The 19,784-nt window shown below is 35.9% G+C and overlaps 1 protein-coding gene and 1 long non-coding RNA gene across 2 annotated transcripts; both read right to left on the reverse strand.

The window, feature by feature from the left end:
- Positions 1 to 7,934: 7,934 nt before the first annotated feature.
- On the reverse strand, positions 7,935 to 10,941 carry LOC133732664 (uncharacterized). Its single transcript, XR_009857257.1, has 2 exons — positions 9,885 to 10,941; positions 7,935 to 9,113 (listed from the first exon to the last, which is right to left on the reverse strand). It is a non-coding gene; the product is annotated as an uncharacterized LOC133732664 (long non-coding RNA).
- A 3,525-nt stretch (positions 10,942 to 14,466) lies between these two features.
- On the reverse strand, positions 14,467 to 19,048 carry LOC133733459 (uncharacterized). The gene is made up of 10 exons (XM_062161080.1): positions 18,664 to 19,048; positions 17,961 to 18,058; positions 17,743 to 17,818; positions 17,027 to 17,103; positions 15,936 to 16,207; positions 15,640 to 15,813; positions 15,420 to 15,527; positions 15,238 to 15,307; positions 15,062 to 15,160; positions 14,467 to 14,743 (listed from the first exon to the last, which is right to left on the reverse strand). Exons 5-10 carry the CDS (start codon positions 16,094 to 16,096, stop codon positions 14,657 to 14,659), a joined length of 699 nt encoding a protein of 232 aa, XP_062017064.1. The 5' UTR covers positions 16,097 to 16,207; positions 17,027 to 17,103; positions 17,743 to 17,818; positions 17,961 to 18,058; positions 18,664 to 19,048; the 3' UTR covers positions 14,467 to 14,656.
- Between the last annotated feature and the right edge of the window lie 736 nt (positions 19,049 to 19,784).

Here is a 19,784-nt window from a genome sequence, read left to right on the forward strand (position 1 = left end):
TTTATATAGAGGATTACAATGCATAGAATCTCAATCGTACAAGGAAAGTAATCGTACATTGAATAGGAATCTAGATCATTCTAATTTAACCCTATTACCACTAGGTCAAGTAACCTAGAGTTTGGGCCAAACACAAATTAGGGTTTACTTGAACAAAAACAAGTTGTTTTTTTTTTTTTTTGAATAAAGGGCTGGTGCGGCTGCCCTCAAGCCTTGATTAATGAAACTGTCGAATACAAGGGGGGGGGGACATTGAGCCTAAACCCCTGATTACAATAAACACCTAGAGTATTTTCCGAAATAATATCAGAAATATCTACAGGAGACTTGTATTCTAACAAGCACCAACTAGCAAAGAGTGCATAATTAACTACTCCATTTTCTTTAATATAGCAGTGACATAGCAGAAAGATAACTCGATATGTAACCCTAGAAATTGAAAACAAGTTGTTATTGAGTGATAAAAAAAGAAGCGGCCAAACCCTAGACCGCCCTAAAGCCGCCGGCATGCGGTCTCCATCTCTCGGCGCTATGATACATATCAACATTCTGGTGTGGAATTGTCGAGGAATTGTAAACCATGAAACCCAACATGCACTCATTAACATGGTGCAAGCAAAAAACCCTAGTTTGATTTTTCTCTCTGAAACTCTAGCATAACCTAGTTTGATGAGTCTAGGGTGTATCTATTACCTGTGTGAGATGAGTCTAGAGGGGTGGCACTACTATGGAGAGCTGATACTCCGGTGCGATTGAGAACGTATGGTCCACACCATATTGATGCTGAGGTAGGTCAACTTGGATGGCAAGAAATTTGGCGATTCACTGGAATCTATGGATATGCACATCACAATCAACAACATCGTACATGGAACCTCATTCAAACCCTAACTGCTCAACCATGCTCTCGTGCCTTGGCTCATGACAGGGGAGTTTAATGAAATCTTAAGCAATGAAGACAAGTCAGGAGGAGTACCTAGAGCTATGGCACCTATGAATCTGTTATGGCAAACCATGACTGCATGTGATCTACATGATATGGGATATGTTGGTAGGAGATTTACTTGGTCCAACAGATACACCAAGGAAAATTGCTGAAAAGATTTTGTGTATTCCCTTGAGCTTGAGAGTGCTAGCTGACCGCTTAATTTGGAAACCAGAAAGACGAGGTTATTATTCTGTCAAATCTGCATAGTGGTGTGCTAGAACTTTGGTAACGGACAATGTACTTGTCTCCACCTCATCCGGAGACCCCTATAAACTCTTATGGCAGCGGCTTTGGAAGGAAAAAGTACCAGGTAAAGTCTTAAACTGTGTTTGGAGAGCATGTCAAGATCTCCTACCTACTTGAGGAAAACTAACTTCCAAGGGATATCAGGGTGAGCTAAAATGCATCTCATGCTCCCACCCTTTTGAAGATGTAGCACATGTTTTTTGTGCATGCTCTATTGCTAAAGAAATTATCACAGGTGCCCCCTTTCATTTACATGCTTTCATCTCTTCAATTTTTAATTTCAAGGAATGGATGCTTGAGCAAGCAGTGAATCTTCAAACTGATGTTTCCCAAAAATTACTCATGGTTTTATGGGGTATTTGGAAAAATCGACATGACACTTTCTGGTCAAGTAAACCTCAGACCGCTGATACGCTCAAAGCAAGCGCATAATTTAACCCTGAAAACATCGTTAGTAGTATAAGCAAATAGGGATCGTTCTATTCCGGGGATTGAGGGTACACCTGTCATTGTCAAAAAAAACAAATAAAGAATTAAAATAATAAAGTAAAAAGTATTATGTACAAAAATAAAATAAAGAATAAAAATATATACAAGTTAATATAAAAAGGGGGGTTTTGAGATTATAGAATTGGAATTAAAATTAAATGAAATAAAGAAAGTGTAAAAACACATATACAAGGGTGGAACACAAGAAACAAAGATCAAAACTACAATCATATGAATGAAATCCAATTACAATTCCTATAGTTGATTATCTATGTCATGAGAAATAAGTTGACCATGTGAAACATTCGAAGCAAATGATTTCCCATATTTTACTTTCCTTGAATATTTAATCTAAGTGAAAGCACCTAAATTAAACCTATTGAACATGCAATCATAGTCTAGAAAACTAGCTAATCAAGAACACATTCAATGCATGAAGAACAAAGAAATGATGTCAACCAAAGTGCACAACCTAGTATGAAAAAGTCCATCTATTTGCAATCCTCCTTAATTGATTTCGACTTTTGTTCAAAGCCTTTACTACTTAAATCTAGCACCAATTACATGCATATATCCTAAGTTGGCCATCAAAGAACACATACATATAAAAGTTTTCCATAATCCAAAATCAATTAAGCAATCTCACATAAGCAACATAAAAATCAACATAAAGAAATCACAATTTTTATTCAAACATAGAAATTGGGCTTAAACTTTGCCCTTAATGTTATTGTTAACTAGAAACAAATTCCTACGAAATTAAATAAGGAAAAAGAATGAATTACACCGTGAGTTGGAGATGGAGATGGAGTGCTTGAAACGTTGAAATCTTGAATCTTGGAAGCAAGCCTTCAAGGTGGACGATGGAGGATATGATATTCCCGGCTCCTTCTTCTTCTTCTTCTTCTTACTTGAAAACGCAGAATTTTGCAACTAGAGAATGGAGAGAAAAATGGAATGGAAATGGAGAGACAAAGAAGATGAAATGGATGAAGGAATGTGTTTAGAGTGAGAGGAGAAGGTGTTTATATAGGGAAGAAAAAGAAGAGTGAAATGATAAATGGAAGAAAAATAATGAAAGTGGTTTGTAAAATATGGAAAAGATGGAGTAATGATGAAATGAAAGCAAGGCATGAAGGTGTAGAAGTATGGAAGTGATGATGATCTATTGGAGCAGAAAAATATATCCAAGGAAAAAGAGAAAAGCATCTAGCTTTCTTCATGTGGGTAGGAAACATGAACATGTGATGTTGAGCTGTTTTTTAGATCAGTTTCTGCCCCTTTATTCCTTCAATTATTTCTCCAACAAGCATTCCCAATTTCACTATGACCTCTTCATAAAAAATGTTCCATTATGAGTGTAGATCACCCTGGTAAAATTTCAGATTTTTATTCCATGTGGTTGGGCCGAAAATGCTGCTGGACCTCTTACAGGTCCAGTTTTCCAGTTTTGCTTCTGTAGAAAATTGGGTTGATTGTTTGAAGGCCTTCCACTCAACAAAAGTTCTTGCACTCTTCATAAGAAATGATCCTTGGGCTGTCTAGAATGGATCTGGAAAGTTTCAGCTCATTTGAAGTTCATTTGGTCCGGCGGCCGCTCCTTCTTCCTTGCTTGGCTTGGTTTCTCCTAGCCGGAGTAGGAAAATGTGTAAAATTGACATTTTAGTACATTTCCATTTTTCTCCACCATTTATAGGTAAGTGTGGACCTAATGCTTATTTCACCATCATTTACTCCAATGTACCTAAGAAAATAGAAATTGAGTTAAAAATCGATTCGTTAAGGAATTAACTAAGCAAAATGTGAGGAATTAACTATTAAAATACCACATTAAAATGCTCCTATCAAATTCCCCCACACTTAGCTTTTGCTAGTCCCTTAGCAAAATCAAAAACTAACAAACCAAAAAGACTATGACACAAAACAAAGAAACCAACGAAAAAAATGACTAAGTATGGAAACAAAAACACAAAGACTCAAAGAAACCAAAAACGTAAAACACAAAGCAAAACACAAAGAAAAAAAAAAAAACGTCACACATAAAAGAGTAAATTCAAAGACAAAGACCAAGATGTTGACATCACAAAGACCTCTATTGCCCTTTAACATATTGTCTCAGAAATCTCTTACTTTCACAACACCAAGATTAGCACTCAACCAAGAATCAATGTTAAGCATTCGAGAGTTAATTAAAACATATGATCCACACATACACAAGTAGGACTTGGTTGTAATAATGGTGATTGGGGTTTAGCTTAGCATGCTTCAGACAAGTATGATTCATATCCTCACAAGGTATATCCACTTTTTCTTCTCTCAGATCAAGGCAATGCTTAAAAGCTTATAATCACTCATTTATATGTGAGAGAACATATTTTAAGGCAGTCAAATAGCTCACATATATAAGAAACGAAAAGCACTTTGTGAATATAATTTTTTTTTTCAAAAGATCTCATGAAGGATATCAACTACTTGCACGAATGGACCCAAGCCATAGGTTCAACTCTTGTAACTCATCTCCACATCAAAGGCTGTCCCATCTTAAGGATCAAGAAGGTCCTCTCAAAGGTTGTAATGGGGCTAAGGCTCAAGGTTTAAAGAAATGAAAGGTAAGGATTATCAAAGTGTCCTAAAAACCTAGTAGAGCTCATATGAATGTAGAGATCTCGAAATATTTCACCAAGGCATTGCAAAAACGTCACTTCCCCATAGAGGTAATATAAGAGGGCCAAATGTCTTCATGTTGGGCCCAATCTTCAATATAAACTTCCCTTGAACTCTAGTGAAATGGACAAAGGCCAAATTTTTCTGTAGTGGGCCTTCAATTCAAAGCAAACTCCAAAATCACTAAGTATGGGGGATGAAAGTCCATAAACATATATATATTTTTTTTTTCTTTTTCTTTTTAGCCGTACACAATTTTTCTCTTTTCTTTTCATTTTTCACGGCTTCAACATATCTTTTTCTTTATGGACAAGTCTATCCCTACACTTGAACTTTCACCTCTTCTCAATCTTCATCCTTAGCACCAAACTCATGTAGTATGTCTCAAAAGATAGCTCCACTAAGTCCTTAGAACCAAGGGTAGGGTTGTAACTATACTAAGCTTCATGGTTAAGGATTTTAAGGGTGATGAACGAAAAGGCTCAAAGTAGGCTCAAAGGGGCTTATCTAGGGGGGTCCCACGACGAGCACAAATGGGGACACAAGTTTATTTGGCAATGGTGGTAATTCCTAGAGAACCTCTATCCCTTCCAGAATCAGGGCCATGTATTGATATCACGTCTCAACAAGCACAAGAGCAAATTCTAGCATTCTCTAGTCCATTAAACTTAATCTATGGCAAGCAGTCAATCAAGATGAAAGAATAATGAGATCATCAAAACATCGCCAAGAAATTAAGAATATATTTTTCATTTCACTCCAAGAAAAAGGGACATGGTTCAATTATCTCACATGGCTTTATGAATCACAACTCATCTTAACATGCTCATATTCTGTACCAAGGTCATGCAATCCATATCCACTACAAGGCACACATTTTTCATATATCTCAATTAACCAAAGAATACCATGTTTAAAATCATCTCAATGTTGTGATCCTCTTTTAGTCATGATTTCAGAGATATAGAATCATCCCAGACAGTTGAAAGGCATCCTAAGACTCAAAACAAAAACAAAAGCAACGAAATTTTTTATATTTCTGACATTTTTCGATTTTTTTGTTTTGTTTTCTTTTTATGACAAAAACTAACTACAAGCATTAATCCTTCCCCCCACACTTAAATCATACATTGTCCTCAATGTTAAACAAGTTAGAGCATGCAATGAACAATTATCATGTGAATGGAATGATTAACTCAAGAAAACCTAAAAACAAAAACTAAAAACGCAAATAACAAAGATACAATCAGAAAATAGTAATAGAGGAGATAGAGTTTAAGAGAGCAAATCTGCGTTGATGGCTCCTCCACAGCTACGGTTGAAATGGGTTGCCTCCCATGCAGCGCTTAATGTTTAAAGTCTTTCAGCCTAGACTTGTACCTCCATTTACTCCTTTGGAGGAGCGGTATGCGGGCGAGTGGCAGCCTTCTTGCTGGTTTCAGCCTTCGGAGGAGGGTTCTGATGGAGTGACATAAATAAAAAAAAAAAACGGGGGAGGCAAGGTTCGAAACCTTACCCTGCTACATGAAACCTTTGTCCCCAACCACTGGAGCACAAGCTGTGCTTAATATAATGTGTACAAATTTTATACTTATTATGTCATAAACGAACATAATAAAAATAAACGAGAGGCGAGGTTCGAACCTCAGACCTCTTGTACACGAACTTTACACTCAACCACTCGAGCACGGCTGCTCACGTTATTATCCATACCAATCCTTTTATTTAAACCAACTGTTTCAACTGTTTCAACAATTCGGCACAAAACATCCAAGACTGTTTCAGAAACTCGGCCCAACGTATCCAAAACTGTTACAGAAATCCGGCCCAACTCATCCAAAACTGTTTCAGAAACTCGGCCCATCAGGCCTCCACCCACAGCTACAGTGATGCCTTGATCCGAGACAGGCCCAAGTACGGCCCACTTGTGTCACGGCTTATCCCTTCCGTGATTTACGGCAGTCAAATCTGCTTTCGGCTACAGCTGTCCGCCACAGCGCCTCGAGATTCCCTCGGTCCCCTTACACGCTCTCCACGCGCCAACAACTTTTCCGGGTTTCAGGGCGACTTTAATCCAACGCGTAGAATGAATCACAGGAATCGTCCATCCAACGGTGGAGATCTGCTCACCTCGCTCTATAAATAGGTGCATTCTGAGGGCGCAACTGTTCACTCCAAAGGAACGAAAATCTCTCCTGAGTTCCAGCCCCTCTCTCCCAACTCTTCAGCTTTTCCTCTTCTTTCAAAACTCAAAATATTTCTTCTTCGATTCAATCCTTCTCTTCTGATCTTCTCTCCCATCTAGTTGATTCAATCCCATCTTTCCTCTGAACTTTCAGATCTCCAACACACCATCATCATCCTTAATCCCTTTAACAACAACTCCTTCAAACACTCGACAACTTTACTCTTCGATCTTCACATCCCCTCAACCCATCACCATGGAACCACGAACTCTGCAACTGATGGAGCTACAAACCCAGCAACAAATCGAGGATGGAGGAAACAACCAAGCAGCCGGGAGTAGTGCCAACACAGATTTCTGGCGAAGCCGTGCCAGGTGGGTTCCTACTCCAGATCAAATAAGGATCCTCAAGGATCTTTACTACGACAAGGGAGTTAAGCGCCCAACTACAGAGCATATTCACGAGATCTGTCTCCAGCTGAACCAGTATGGACATGTTGAGGGCAAGAACATTTATTTTTGGTTCCAGAATGTCAGGGCTCGAGAGAAGCAGATGAAGAGGTGCAATCAGGCTGCTCAAGTGCCCATGGGAACTAGTTCTCCTGGTACTGGTGGATCCATTGATCTCAATTTTGGGTCCACTGGTTCTACTGGTGCTGGTGGATCCATCGACATCAATTTTGGGCCAGCTGGTGGATCCATTGACATCAATTTTGGGTCCACTAGTTCTACTGATGATGGTAGATCCATTAATCTCAACTTTGGTTCCACCGATTCTACTGGTAATGAAGGATTTCTTGATTTAAATTTTGTTTCATATTCTTCCTCACACTTCAACACTAATACCAGTACAACTCTTTTGGCACAACAGGAGGACAAACATCCCTGCAACAACGAGGAGGAGATCACCAGGAGATTGAAACTCTTCCATTGTTCCCCATGCATGGTGAGGACATCTTGGGCATCATGAAGACTACTTCCGAGGGAGGTAGCGGTTATGGCGGTGACTCTCACATTTCCCTTGAGCTCAGCCTCAACTCCTACAGAGATGCAGACATGGCTTAGTATAGAGTATTATTATTATTATTATTATTATTATTATTATTTTTTTATTATTATTATTATTATTATTATTTTTTTTTTTGTAAATAGCTGAAATTAATAAGACTGAATGAATGCATTTTTTTTTATTTTTATTTTTTTTTTATTATTATTTTTTTTTTTAATTTTTTTTTTATTATTATTATTTTTTTTTTTTTGTAAAAAGCTGAATTTAATAAGACTGAATGAATGCATTTTATTTTATTTTTATTTTTATTTTTATTTTATTTTTATTTTTTTTTATTTTTTTTTATTATTATTAAAAAATATAGGACTCAAAAATATTTATAGGACACAAAATGAAAGACAAAAATATTTATAGGATTCAAAATGAAAGACAAAAATATAAATCCCTTCCCCCACACTTAAATATTGCATTATCCTCAATGTAATCAATTAAAAGCATGCAATGAAATAAGTAAGCATATAGGGATGGAATTTACGAAAATAACTACTAAAACAAAAAGAAAATGGAGGAGTAAAAGGGGAAGAGAAAGCAAATCTGATTATATTCTGAATTGGGTTGCCTCCCAAGCAGCGCTTGTATTTTACGTCTTGCAGCCAGACGGTACCTACATTAAATAAAGTTAGTAACTTAATATTAACAAAGAAATACAAAAAAAAATAAACAAGTAACTATGAATTACAAACTACAAGTATAATTTACAAGTATTTTGTACATAAGACACAAGTTAAGTACACAAGTGAGTATAAAACGTAAAAAGTATTTTTACAAGTATAAAGTGTGAAACAACAAAATAATTTACACGTAAAGAGTATGTACAAGTATTTCTTTTGTTATAAACATTATTGATATCAAATCTAATTCCAAGCGGTAAATCAAGTGGACGTGCGGCCCAAGTATAGTCGTCTAGACACAAAGTCCCTCCTACATCCGTTGGGCAACCTTACTGAAATGGCCAGGTAGGGGAGGGTGAACACGAGAGGAAAAATCCATTTTGGCATGAGCTAAGCCCATTTATAAGCACTTCTGGATTCAAAAACCCGTCATGAACGTTATCCCCTTCCTAGACACCATCTCACATAGGATATTCTTACTAGGATGTAAAAGGTCCTAAGTGTGTTAGACAGTTCAATGAATGTTAATAAAGGCCGCCCTCAACCTTAAGGGACCTGAACTAGGTACCAATAAGGGGTTTAGGCCAATATTAATAAACACGACTTCACCTATTCCTTCTTTTATTTACAACTCACAATTAAACTCGTATTCAACAATAAAAAAAAACAACCTAGTTAATTTAAACTAAGTATCAAACAGTTTATATACAACAATTATAAACAAAAACAAGTGATTTTTCAATCCCCGGCAACGGCGCCAAAAATTGATACGCTCAAAGCAAGCGCATAATTTAACCCTGAAAACATCGTTAGTAGTATAAGCAAATAGGGATCGTTCTATTCCGGGGATTGAGGGTACACCTGTCATTGTCAAAAAAAACAAATAAAGAATTAAAATAATAAAGTAAAAAGTATTATGTACAAAAATAAAATAAAGAATAAAAATATATACAAGTTAATATAAAAAGGGGGGTTTTGAGATTATAGAATTGGAATTAAAATTAAATGAAATAAAGAAAGTGTAAAAACACATATACAAGGGTGGAACACAAGAAACAAAGATCAAAACTACAATCATATGAATGAAATCCAATTACAATTCCTATAGTTGATTATCTATGTCATGAGAAATAAGTTGACCATGTGAAACATTCGAAGCAAATGATTTCCCATATTTTACTTTCCTTGAATATTTAATCTAAGTGAAAGCACCTAAATTAAACCTATTGAACATGCAATCATAGTCTAGAAAACTAGCTAATCAAGAACACATTCAATGCATGAAGAACAAAGAAATGATGTCAACCAAAGTGCACAACCTAGTATGAAAAAGTCCATCTATTTGCAATCCTCCTTAATTGATTTCGACTTTTGTTCAAAGCCTTTACTACTTAAATCTAGCACCAATTACATGCATATATCCTAAGTTGGCCATCAAAGAACACATACATATAAAAGTTTTCCATAATCCAAAATCAATTAAGCAATCTCACATAAGCAACATAAAAATCAACATAAAGAAATCACAATTTTTATTCAAACATAGAAATTGGGCTTAAACTTTGCCCTTAATGTTATTGTTAACTAGAAACAAATTCCTACGAAATTAAATAAGGAAAAAGAATGAATTACACCGTGAGTTGGAGATGGAGATGGAGTGCTTGAAACGTTGAAATCTTGAATCTTGGAAGCAAGCCTTCAAGGTGGACGATGGAGGATATGATATTCCCGGCTCCTTCTTCTTCTTCTTCTTCTTACTTGAAAACGCAGAATTTTGCAACTAGAGAATGGAGAGAAAAATGGAATGGAAATGGAGAGACAAAGAAGATGAAATGGATGAAGGAATGTGTTTAGAGTGAGAGGAGAAGGTGTTTATATAGGGAAGAAAAAGAAGAGTGAAATGATAAATGGAAGAAAAATAATGAAAGTGGTTTGTAAAATATGGAAAAGATGGAGTAATGATGAAATGAAAGCAAGGCATGAAGGTGTAGAAGTATGGAAGTGATGATGATCTATTGGAGCAGAAAAATATATCCAAGGAAAAAGAGAAAAGCATCTAGCTTTCTTCATGTGGGTAGGAAACATGAACATGTGATGTTGAGCTGTTTTTTAGATCAGTTTCTGCCCCTTTATTCCTTCAATTATTTCTCCAACAAGCATTCCCAATTTCACTATGACCTCTTCATAAAAAATGTTCCATTATGAGTGTAGATCACCCTGGTAAAATTTCAGATTTTTATTCCATGTGGTTGGGCCGAAAATGCTGCTGGACCTCTTACAGGTCCAGTTTTCCAGTTTTGCTTCTGTAGAAAATTGGGTTGATTGTTTGAAGGCCTTCCACTCAACAAAAGTTCTTGCACTCTTCATAAGAAATGATCCTTGGGCTGTCTAGAATGGATCTGGAAAGTTTCAGCTCATTTGAAGTTCATTTGGTCCGGCGGCCGCTCCTTCTTCCTTGCTTGGCTTGGTTTCTCCTAGCCGGAGTAGGAAAATGTGTAAAATTGACATTTTAGTACATTTCCATTTTTCTCCACCATTTATAGGTAAGTGTGGACCTAATGCTTATTTCACCATCATTTACTCCAATGTACCTAAGAAAATAGAAATTGAGTTAAAAATCGATTCGTTAAGGAATTAACTAAGCAAAATGTGAGGAATTAACTATTAAAATACCACATTAAAATGCTCCTATCAACCGCACAAAACATTGTGTGTGGTACAATGGCATGGTATTTTGAGTACAAGCAAGCCAACTGCTCTTCTATTAGACCTGCTGTGTTACGTCAAGAAAGAAATGGATTCCACCTGCACTTGGGATGTTAAAGTTTAATGTAGATGGAGCTTTTCTGCCAAATTACACTGAGGGAGGAGTTAGGGGTGTTCTCCGGGACTCTAATGGCCACTTTGTTGCTGCCTTTGCTCACCATGTTAACTACGTTACTTCTGCAAAGCAGGTTGAGCTCCTGGCTATTAAATCGGGTTTGCAGTTGTTGCATGAACTGCAAGTCAACGACTGTATTGTGGAGATCGACTGTCAAGTTGCAGTAATTGAGATTCATGAGCAGAATTATCACAGTTTGGAACATTGAAACATAATTGATGATGTTCGCTGGTGGCTGCAAGGTAGAGCAAGGATCTCTATTATTCATACACCTAGAACTGCAAATGCAGTAGCTCATAGGTTAGCTAGTGAAGCATATGAATCTGTGGATCGTTTAGATTGGCAGGGCATTGCTCCAGATATATACTTAGAGAGTTGTAATTTAATTTACTTAATTTCAATGAAATGAAAATCCCTTTATTCAAAAAAACAATAGAAATGGTAATTAACAAATTTTTTAATACGGTAATTAACAAAATTTTAATTGATGGTTATTTTTTTTTTTATGTTTTATTATCTTTTACTCATATTAAGTTATGGCTTTCTACCTGCAATAATAACCTACTACTCTATGGTAGGACGAAGTGGGATTTGTCCCGGTATGCACACTCAGTGTGCCTTGTCTGGTTTAGTGAGGCGGCGAGCTATTTGCATGATCAAATGGACGCAACCTCCTAGTGGCAGAATGAAACGAAGTGTCGCCGGATTTACTTCCGTGTGGCAACATAGTGGGAAAGCTATGCTATTTGTAATGATGCTTCTTCGTGATAGAGTTATCTTTCTGGTATGTCACCACAATGTCAAAGCAAATGGAGTAGCTATTTGTGCACTCGTTGCTAATTGGTGCTTGTTAGAATACATAGATTTTGTGGAGAATCTTAGTAATATTTCAGGATATTCTCTCAATGCTTATTGTAATTTGGGGTTTAATCTTCATGTCCCCCCCCCCTTGTATTCTGCAGTTTCATTAATCAAGGCTTGAAGGCAGCTGCACCAGCCCCATTTCAAAAAAAAAAAAGAAGATAAAATCCAAGTTATTAAATACAATATTTAAATTACTAAAAAAAGAAACATAGAGTGTGAATTGTAAAATGAGGAGCTTCGATTTCACTTCCCTTTATAAATTCCTACAGATTTTCTAATTTTATCTGTATTTCTAACTACAAGTTTTGAAAATAGAAAGAGAAATTTTATTCACACATTGCTAAATGATAGATACACATCTCTTACTTAATACAAAACCTATTAACTTTTTTATTTTAATATTTTACTAGAAACACAACCCCAAACTTCCTAAACTATCCTCATTCACAATACGTACACAATATCTTTTCATTAAATACATATCCTTTTTTTTTTTTGCTGAAATAAATTGAGATAAATATCTGGTAAGAGACTACCTATTTTTTTTCTTATACAAGAGAGACTACCTATTGCATTGCTGCAATTGAAAAAAAAAAAAAATGAGACCCAAAGAATGGCATATTACACTAGAAGACTCAACATCAATTCCCCAATGGCTCAATGTGAGAGTTTCGGTAAATCACATGGTCATCACTAAAGTTAATACAATGGCACCCAAAGAATGTTTTAATTGCTTTTCACTTGTTGGGTTGAACATACTCAAATGCCAATGGGGAATTGAGGAACCAAGACAATATTCATATGCCAATTGTTGAGATTTGTGAACTACTGATGATGAAATTGGAGCGAAACAAAACAATACATCACAAGAGTTCTTGATGAATTTTTCAACGGTTTTCACTTGCTCTTGTTTGTCCATATCATTTGGACAGTTAATACATTTTTGAAACTAGATTGATAAGAAGGCTCGATTCCATGCATGGTAAATTATTGAGAATCAAATTCATGATATCCATCTGCGGTAGACTTGGAAACAAAAAAAAAACTGCATATATTTCTTAATTCCAACTATGTTTCTTTATTGTTAATATAAATATCTCTTTTGGTAATTTAACTTACCCATAAAATGTGATTTTGGGTGTGTGAAAAAAAGGATGTGTATTTAGTATTTAGAGGTGTGTGAATAAAATTTCTCAAATAGAAATGCAAATGGCATGCTTCTTTTCACTTTATTGTGAGGTAATTCCTTGTCTCGTTTGGTTCACGGAATTGAAGTATAGAAAAAAGAAACTTAATCATTTCTTGTGTTTGGAAAAGATAAAGGAATTAATTTCATTTCTCTGAACCAAATAAGTGCTTTCACTATGCCAAAAAATGCTTCAGACGACAGACCATATCTGTCGTCTGATGAAGTAAAAATCTGTTGTCTAAGTGGCTGCCGTCTCTAAGCCATTCAGACGACAGATATTCTCCGTCGTTTATAATCTACTCAGACGACAGATTCAGTTTAAGTTCTGTCGTCTGAAGTACCTAATATTGAAGAATCGGAGTCTATCTGTCGTCTGAAACACTATACCACTACATATTAATGTTGTCTGAAGTAGTATTCAATCTCATTTTTCTGTTGTTTGTTTGCACTTTCAACCATTGTTTTAGTTATGTTCTGTTGTTTGAAGTTGGTAGAAACAACATATCAACACCTACTTCTGTTGTCTGAAAGCAATTTGACCTCTACTTTTCTGTTGTTTGAACGTGCTAGAAACAACATATCAACACCTAGTTCTGTTGTCTGAGAGCTATTTGAACTCTACTTTTCTGTTGTTTGAACGTGATAGAAACAACATATCAACACCTACTTCTGTTGTCTGAGAGCTATTTGAACTCTACTTTCTGTTGTTTGAGCGTGATAGAAACAACATATCAACACCTACTTCTGTTGTCTGAGAGCTATTTGAACTCTACTTTTCTGTTGTTTGAACGTGATAGAAACAACATATCAACACCTACTTCTGTTGTCTGAGAGCTATTTGAACTCTACTTTTCTGTTGTTTGAACGTGATAGAAACAACATATCAACACCTACTTCTGTTGTCTGAGAGCTATTTGAACTCTACTTTGCTGTTGTTTGAACGTGATAGAAACAACATATCAATCACCTACTTCTGTTGTTTGAGAGCTCTTTGAACTCTACTTTTCTGTTGTTTGAACTTGATAGAAACAACAGATGATCATTTGTTTATGTTGTTTCTATTTTCTTGATACAACATAAACCTGCATATATCTGTTGCCTTTCAACCATTTCAACTATATCAGTCATTTACAATCATCAAAACCAGAAAATTGGACTAAAATCTGCATTGAAAATGATGGCTACGTTTCATTAATTGCATCAACATCATCCAAAATACAATCCATAGTTCCAAATCTAAACCTAGCCAACAGTTACATAATGATCAAGAGAACCAAAAAACCATCTCATCGATCTCGATCATTTACCTAATATTGCACTAAGTCAAAAACGACCTATAAGGTCAAGAAAGAGTAGCTAGGCAAAGCAACTGCATGCATAATTTAGGTTCATCAACACTTTCCATCAGTTATATATAAATGCACAAAAGCAGTTGCTGGTGCTACTCATCTACCTTAAACAGAACCAAAGTTAGAACTTCATAACATGATTTGCCCATTCAGCTCGAACCACATCAATATCCTTCTGTGTGTAAGCAAGATTTGATTTCCTTTCCCACTGAAACAAGCAAATGCAGCAAGTTATTATGATGCAAATGCAGCAAGTCCATTATAACTTGGTAGCAAACCTGAAATATGCCTATAATATGAACCTTATCATGTTGCATTTGCTTCTCAAAGTTACTTGCAGCAAGTCCAGTACCTTATTATGTTGCATTTGCTTCTCAAAGTTACTTGCAGCAAGTCCAGTAAATCAACCTTATTATGCCTATACTGGACTTGCTGCATTTGCTTCTCAAATTTACTGGACATAATAAGGTTCAGTAACTTTCAGTAACTAAAATATATATGCCTATATGCAGTTGATCATTCTTACCTTGGTAGCAAACTCCAAGTTCTTGTCCTCCACAATTTCTTTCATATAACGCATGACAAAATAACCACAAGTCTTAGAATCAGTTTGCTCCGGAATACCCTGAAAATAATAAATTAAGATTAACCATATGAGGAAGTACGACTTAATGGAGACTATAAAAATTCCAACCAACTTACAGCAAGATTCTTCCATTGGATTATTTTCCTTCCTTTCCTACCCTTTTGGGCATTGAAGATTTTAATAGAGCTTGAAAATGATGATCACAAAAATTATAATTAGCAAGCAGCAAGTTCAGTACATGAAGAAACAACATCAACTGATCAATATGGTAAAAAAAAAAATTGGGAAGTAGACTTACTTGTCGACAATACTTTTCCATTCACCAGCACAAAGTCGCCTTTTTAGCGGATCCATGAAATGCACGGCTTCTTCATCCGGGTTCACCACCGACAACATCCAATGAGCACTATAGAAAAAGATGTAAAAATTATTTTTTGATAAGTCCATTACATCTATACATAGAAGCTATCAACAAGCAATATAACATGCCTAACATTGTAGTAATACTGATTACATACCCTGAGTTATATGGAACCAAAAATATTTGCCCCGGTTTCCCTAACATGTACCGATTTGACATAGACCGTGCCCGTTCAGTGGGATTTCCACACCCAATTATACCGGTGTGTGCAGGGTCCATAAAGCCAACCATATCAAGCATCTTAGACTTCTTCAGGACTCCATAAATGTAGCTACAAATAATATTGCAATATTAAAGGGCTAAATAAAAAAAAAGGCTTCTGATTATGAAGATCAAGCAGAGTATAGTCAATTACTGAAGATAAGAATAAGGTAATTGAAAACTGATATGTACCTCATGTAAAAAACAATGACTCCTCCAGATACTTCCAGCATGTTAGCCATGTTATAGATATCCCTTCTAAAGATGACGGCTTTCCTAGAATGGCCGAAAATTTCCCCACCAAATGTTGTGTGGATTGTGGCGCCATCCATCAATTCAGTCTTGGCCCACATACACAAGTCCTTTACTGGTAATGGCAGATTCGTCGGCAAGTTTTCCAGGTCTTCATTGTCATCATCAAATGAATCTCTGATTCTCTTCTTCGGATTAGCACGCTTTGTTATCTAATTTTGTAACGATAAGACTACATGTTATCAACCCTTTCCAATATTAACATATACTATATATATGAAACAAATTTGCATATTAATTGAACATGAATAAATAAAAGAAGAAGATGGATTCACCTAATATATCGGCATTCATGGCAGAAGGTTCTCCATGCCATTTCCATTGCTTATATCTAACATCAATACCATTAAAGTATATATGGTCCTTGATCACTCCAACAGAAAATTCATCATTGTTACAACACTTCAAACAAGGACAGCATATTTTTGATATGTCGCGTGCATTTGCTAAAGCGAACTTAAGAAAGTCTTCAAGTCCTATCTTAAACTTCAATGATCTTCTATCAGCATGCATCCATGATTTATCCATCTTATATATAAACACATTATACAATTAGGAACTATATTATCACCTAGGATCAGAAAGCTTAAAAACGTACATATCACTATTAAACAACTTCACCACACACACACACACACACACACATATATATATATATATATATATATATATATACACACAGAGATACATGAAGCAACATTAATTCATAAACATACAGCAGAGCTTAATTAACATTCGAATGTAGCTACTCCATGACAAACATGAGCATCAATATAATAGAAAATTCCAATAACTCGTGAACCTAACTCTAGGAGAAAATAGTTCATTCCATGAAAAAAATTCAATTCTATAACACAAAATGAAACATTGTAACCAGAACTATAAAATTCCAAAAATTCATGTGCTTCTAGAACAGAAAGTTCACAAAAATAAAATGAAGAACGAACTATGTGATGATTATAAATGCTTACCTCAATTTGTTTAAGTCAGAGCTAAGCCAATCATCCGCTTCCAATGCTTGCCTAATGAGCCTAACTCCAAGCTTTCACTACATAGCACCCACAGCAAAAAAAAAAAAAAAAAAAAAAAACATGATCAGCAGTATGTAGTATAGAACAAGTTCAGATTGCACAAATAGAACACGACAAAAAATGAACTGGATGTAACAGAATAGCTTAAGGGAAAGATATATTTCTATTTGGATATGCGTATGAAAGGGAGAGCCAACTAGAAAGTGCTGAAAGTGCTTTTTTTATCAGAAAACAGAATGCTGAAGCATGCAAGTCTGCAAAATGATTTAAGTGCAAACCAAATGAAATGAAGCTCAACAATAACTGATGAAAGTGTATTTCATGAAATAACTTGAAAGGCAGTTCATCTATGTACTTTTACAATATGACTGCTTCATGAATTTGAATCAAATCCATTGTTCATGGTATTCAAGTAAAATTAGTTTGCACTCTGTCAATACTAAAACTTAAAGATCATAATCTCACATAAATGAAAAACACTCAAGTCTCACCAAGAAAGATAAAATGTCGTGCTATAATCTTCAAGTTATACTGATTCATTCACTTCACCAATTAAAACTAAATTGGGTGAACCATGCATGCAGAAGGATGTTACGACAGAAAAGTAAACAAAAACTAACGATCAATTCCAGTTATTCAATAAAAGGTTCACTTACATTGGCTGCTTCACCCCAGATCAAACAGTACATGGAAACAAACAGTAGCTTTTTCTCCTTCCTAACTGACTGCAAACTGCACAAAATTGATTGATTCCATTAGTCACTAACTCACTATCATCAATCACCATCATTTAATAAACAAGAAAATATCAATTTATCATCGGAAGAGTGAAGTAAGAAAGGATATATATGAAATCAGATCTAGAAGTCCATACTTGCTCCAAACTGGCTGAATGCACAAGTAGTTACACCACTTTATATAGTTGTCTAGGGACTTTAAAAATATATTTTGCACCGCAGCCTCATCCAATATCTGCACAATACAAGGACACAAGTCACAATTTGTGATAAATAAATTAAATCTTACAACAAGTCTTCAATAACACATGGCACTGTAATGAAATAACTAGAAATCTCATGAAGAGGTCCAATAAGTTCTTATGGAGACTGTTGAAGTAAAATAAGATGTGTACTTTTGTTTAACCACCTTTAACGATATGAATATCATATTAAGATAGAAATTTCATTTTATGTAAACCCCCACTGAGGCCAGCACGTCAAAGACAAACTTGTCCACAAAATTTCTTGTCTTTTCCAAATTATAAAGTGCAGTATTATCATGTCATTTGTCTGAAATACATGAAGAGCTTCTTATAGATATCACTTTCGCATAGGTACCAGACGAGTAGGTAGATATAATTCATTATATTCAAGTTTAAATGATGTATATGCCATTAAAATCATGGATAGCTAGCATCAAAAATAAGATTTACAAAAGATCCCCACCCCATCCTTTACTTCCAATAACACTAAACTCAAGACAAAACATATATTCATTGGCAACACAACAATGCCGCCCCATCATGTACTTCTCAGTTAACTATCTCAATTAGCATGGAATATTGATGAGAGACTTACAGGTTCAGTTTCTTCAGGAATGCGAGGACGAGTTCAAGGTCAGCAGAGCCTCGGGGCTGTCGGAGGAGGAAGTCGAGAAGCGCCGGGCGGTGTACGGATGGAACGAACTGGAGAAGCACGAGGATTAGTCGATCCTGAAGCTCCTGATGGATCAGCTCAGTGACACGCTCGTCCGGGTTCTGTTGTTCGCGGCGGTTCTCTCCTTCGTTCTCACATGGTACCGATCTGTTGGTCGTCTGGGATCGGAGATCGCTCTGATCTGGGTTGGTCGTCTGAGATCGGAGATCGCTCTGATCTGGGTTGTTCGTCTGAGATCGGAGATCGCTCTGATCTGGGTTGGTCGTCTGAGATCGGAGATCGCTCTGATCTGTTGGTCGTCTGGGATCGGAGATCGCTCTGATCTGTTGACGATTTGGGGTCTGGCTCTGATCTGGGTTCGCTCCAATCTGTTGCTCAATTGGGTTCTAGGTCGACTGCTGGAGGAGAAGGGTTCTAGGTCGACTGCTCGAGGAGAAGAAAAGAGGCGTCTATTTTTTTAACTAAGTGTTATTAGAGAACTCGGGGTATCTAGCGCTAGGTCATTTAGTTCAGCCAGTTTTTTTTAACCAAGTTTTAGTTCAGCCAAAAATGTTTTTTTGTCCAGACAAGGAGAAATAATTTCTCCCTTTACTCAGACAACAGATTCTGTTGTCTGAATTTTCTAAATTATAACAAACTTGAAAAAGTTGAATTGGTGTTGATTTTGATACCATTTAGACGACATAAATAGTTAAATCTGTTGTCTGAAGACGTTCAAAAAAATCAGACAACAGAAAAAACGTCTTCTGTCGTCTGAGTGGTATGGTCTGAAGCATTTTTTGGCATAGTGTTTTTCAATCTTAACAAACTAACAGTAAAACATCATATTCAAATATGTGAAGGTAAAAGGAAATAGCAAATCAATTACATAATACAATTTTGGAGTTTTATGAGAAAACTTTTTATATGTCATTTTCAAATCTTTGAGATTTGTACTGGATCCTATCACACGTCCTTATAAGTTAAACTTTATGAGACAATAAGGACACTTCTTTTTTCAGAAAACAAATAAAACACACTACCTTTAGAATTCATTTCCAACT

Source organism: Rosa rugosa, chromosome 2 (assembly GCF_958449725.1).
Source record: "Rosa rugosa chromosome 2, drRosRugo1.1, whole genome shotgun sequence".
Classification (NCBI taxonomy): domain Eukaryota; kingdom Viridiplantae; phylum Streptophyta; class Magnoliopsida; order Rosales; family Rosaceae; genus Rosa; species Rosa rugosa.

Excerpts from the sequence above, each read along its gene's own strand:
- LOC133733459 (XM_062161080.1), bottom strand. The coding sequence starts at position 16,096 with ATGTGGGCCAAGACTGAATTGATGGATGGCGCCACAATCCACACAACA. Across the intron at positions 15,814-15,935 it reads GTCATTGTTTTTTACATGAG|CTACATTTATGGAGTCCTGA; the intron begins GTACATATCAGT and ends TATTATTTGTAG. Across the intron at positions 15,161-15,237 it reads TCCAATGGAAGAATCTTGCT|GGTATTCCGGAGCAAACTGA; the intron begins GTAAGTTGGTTG and ends TATTATTTTCAG.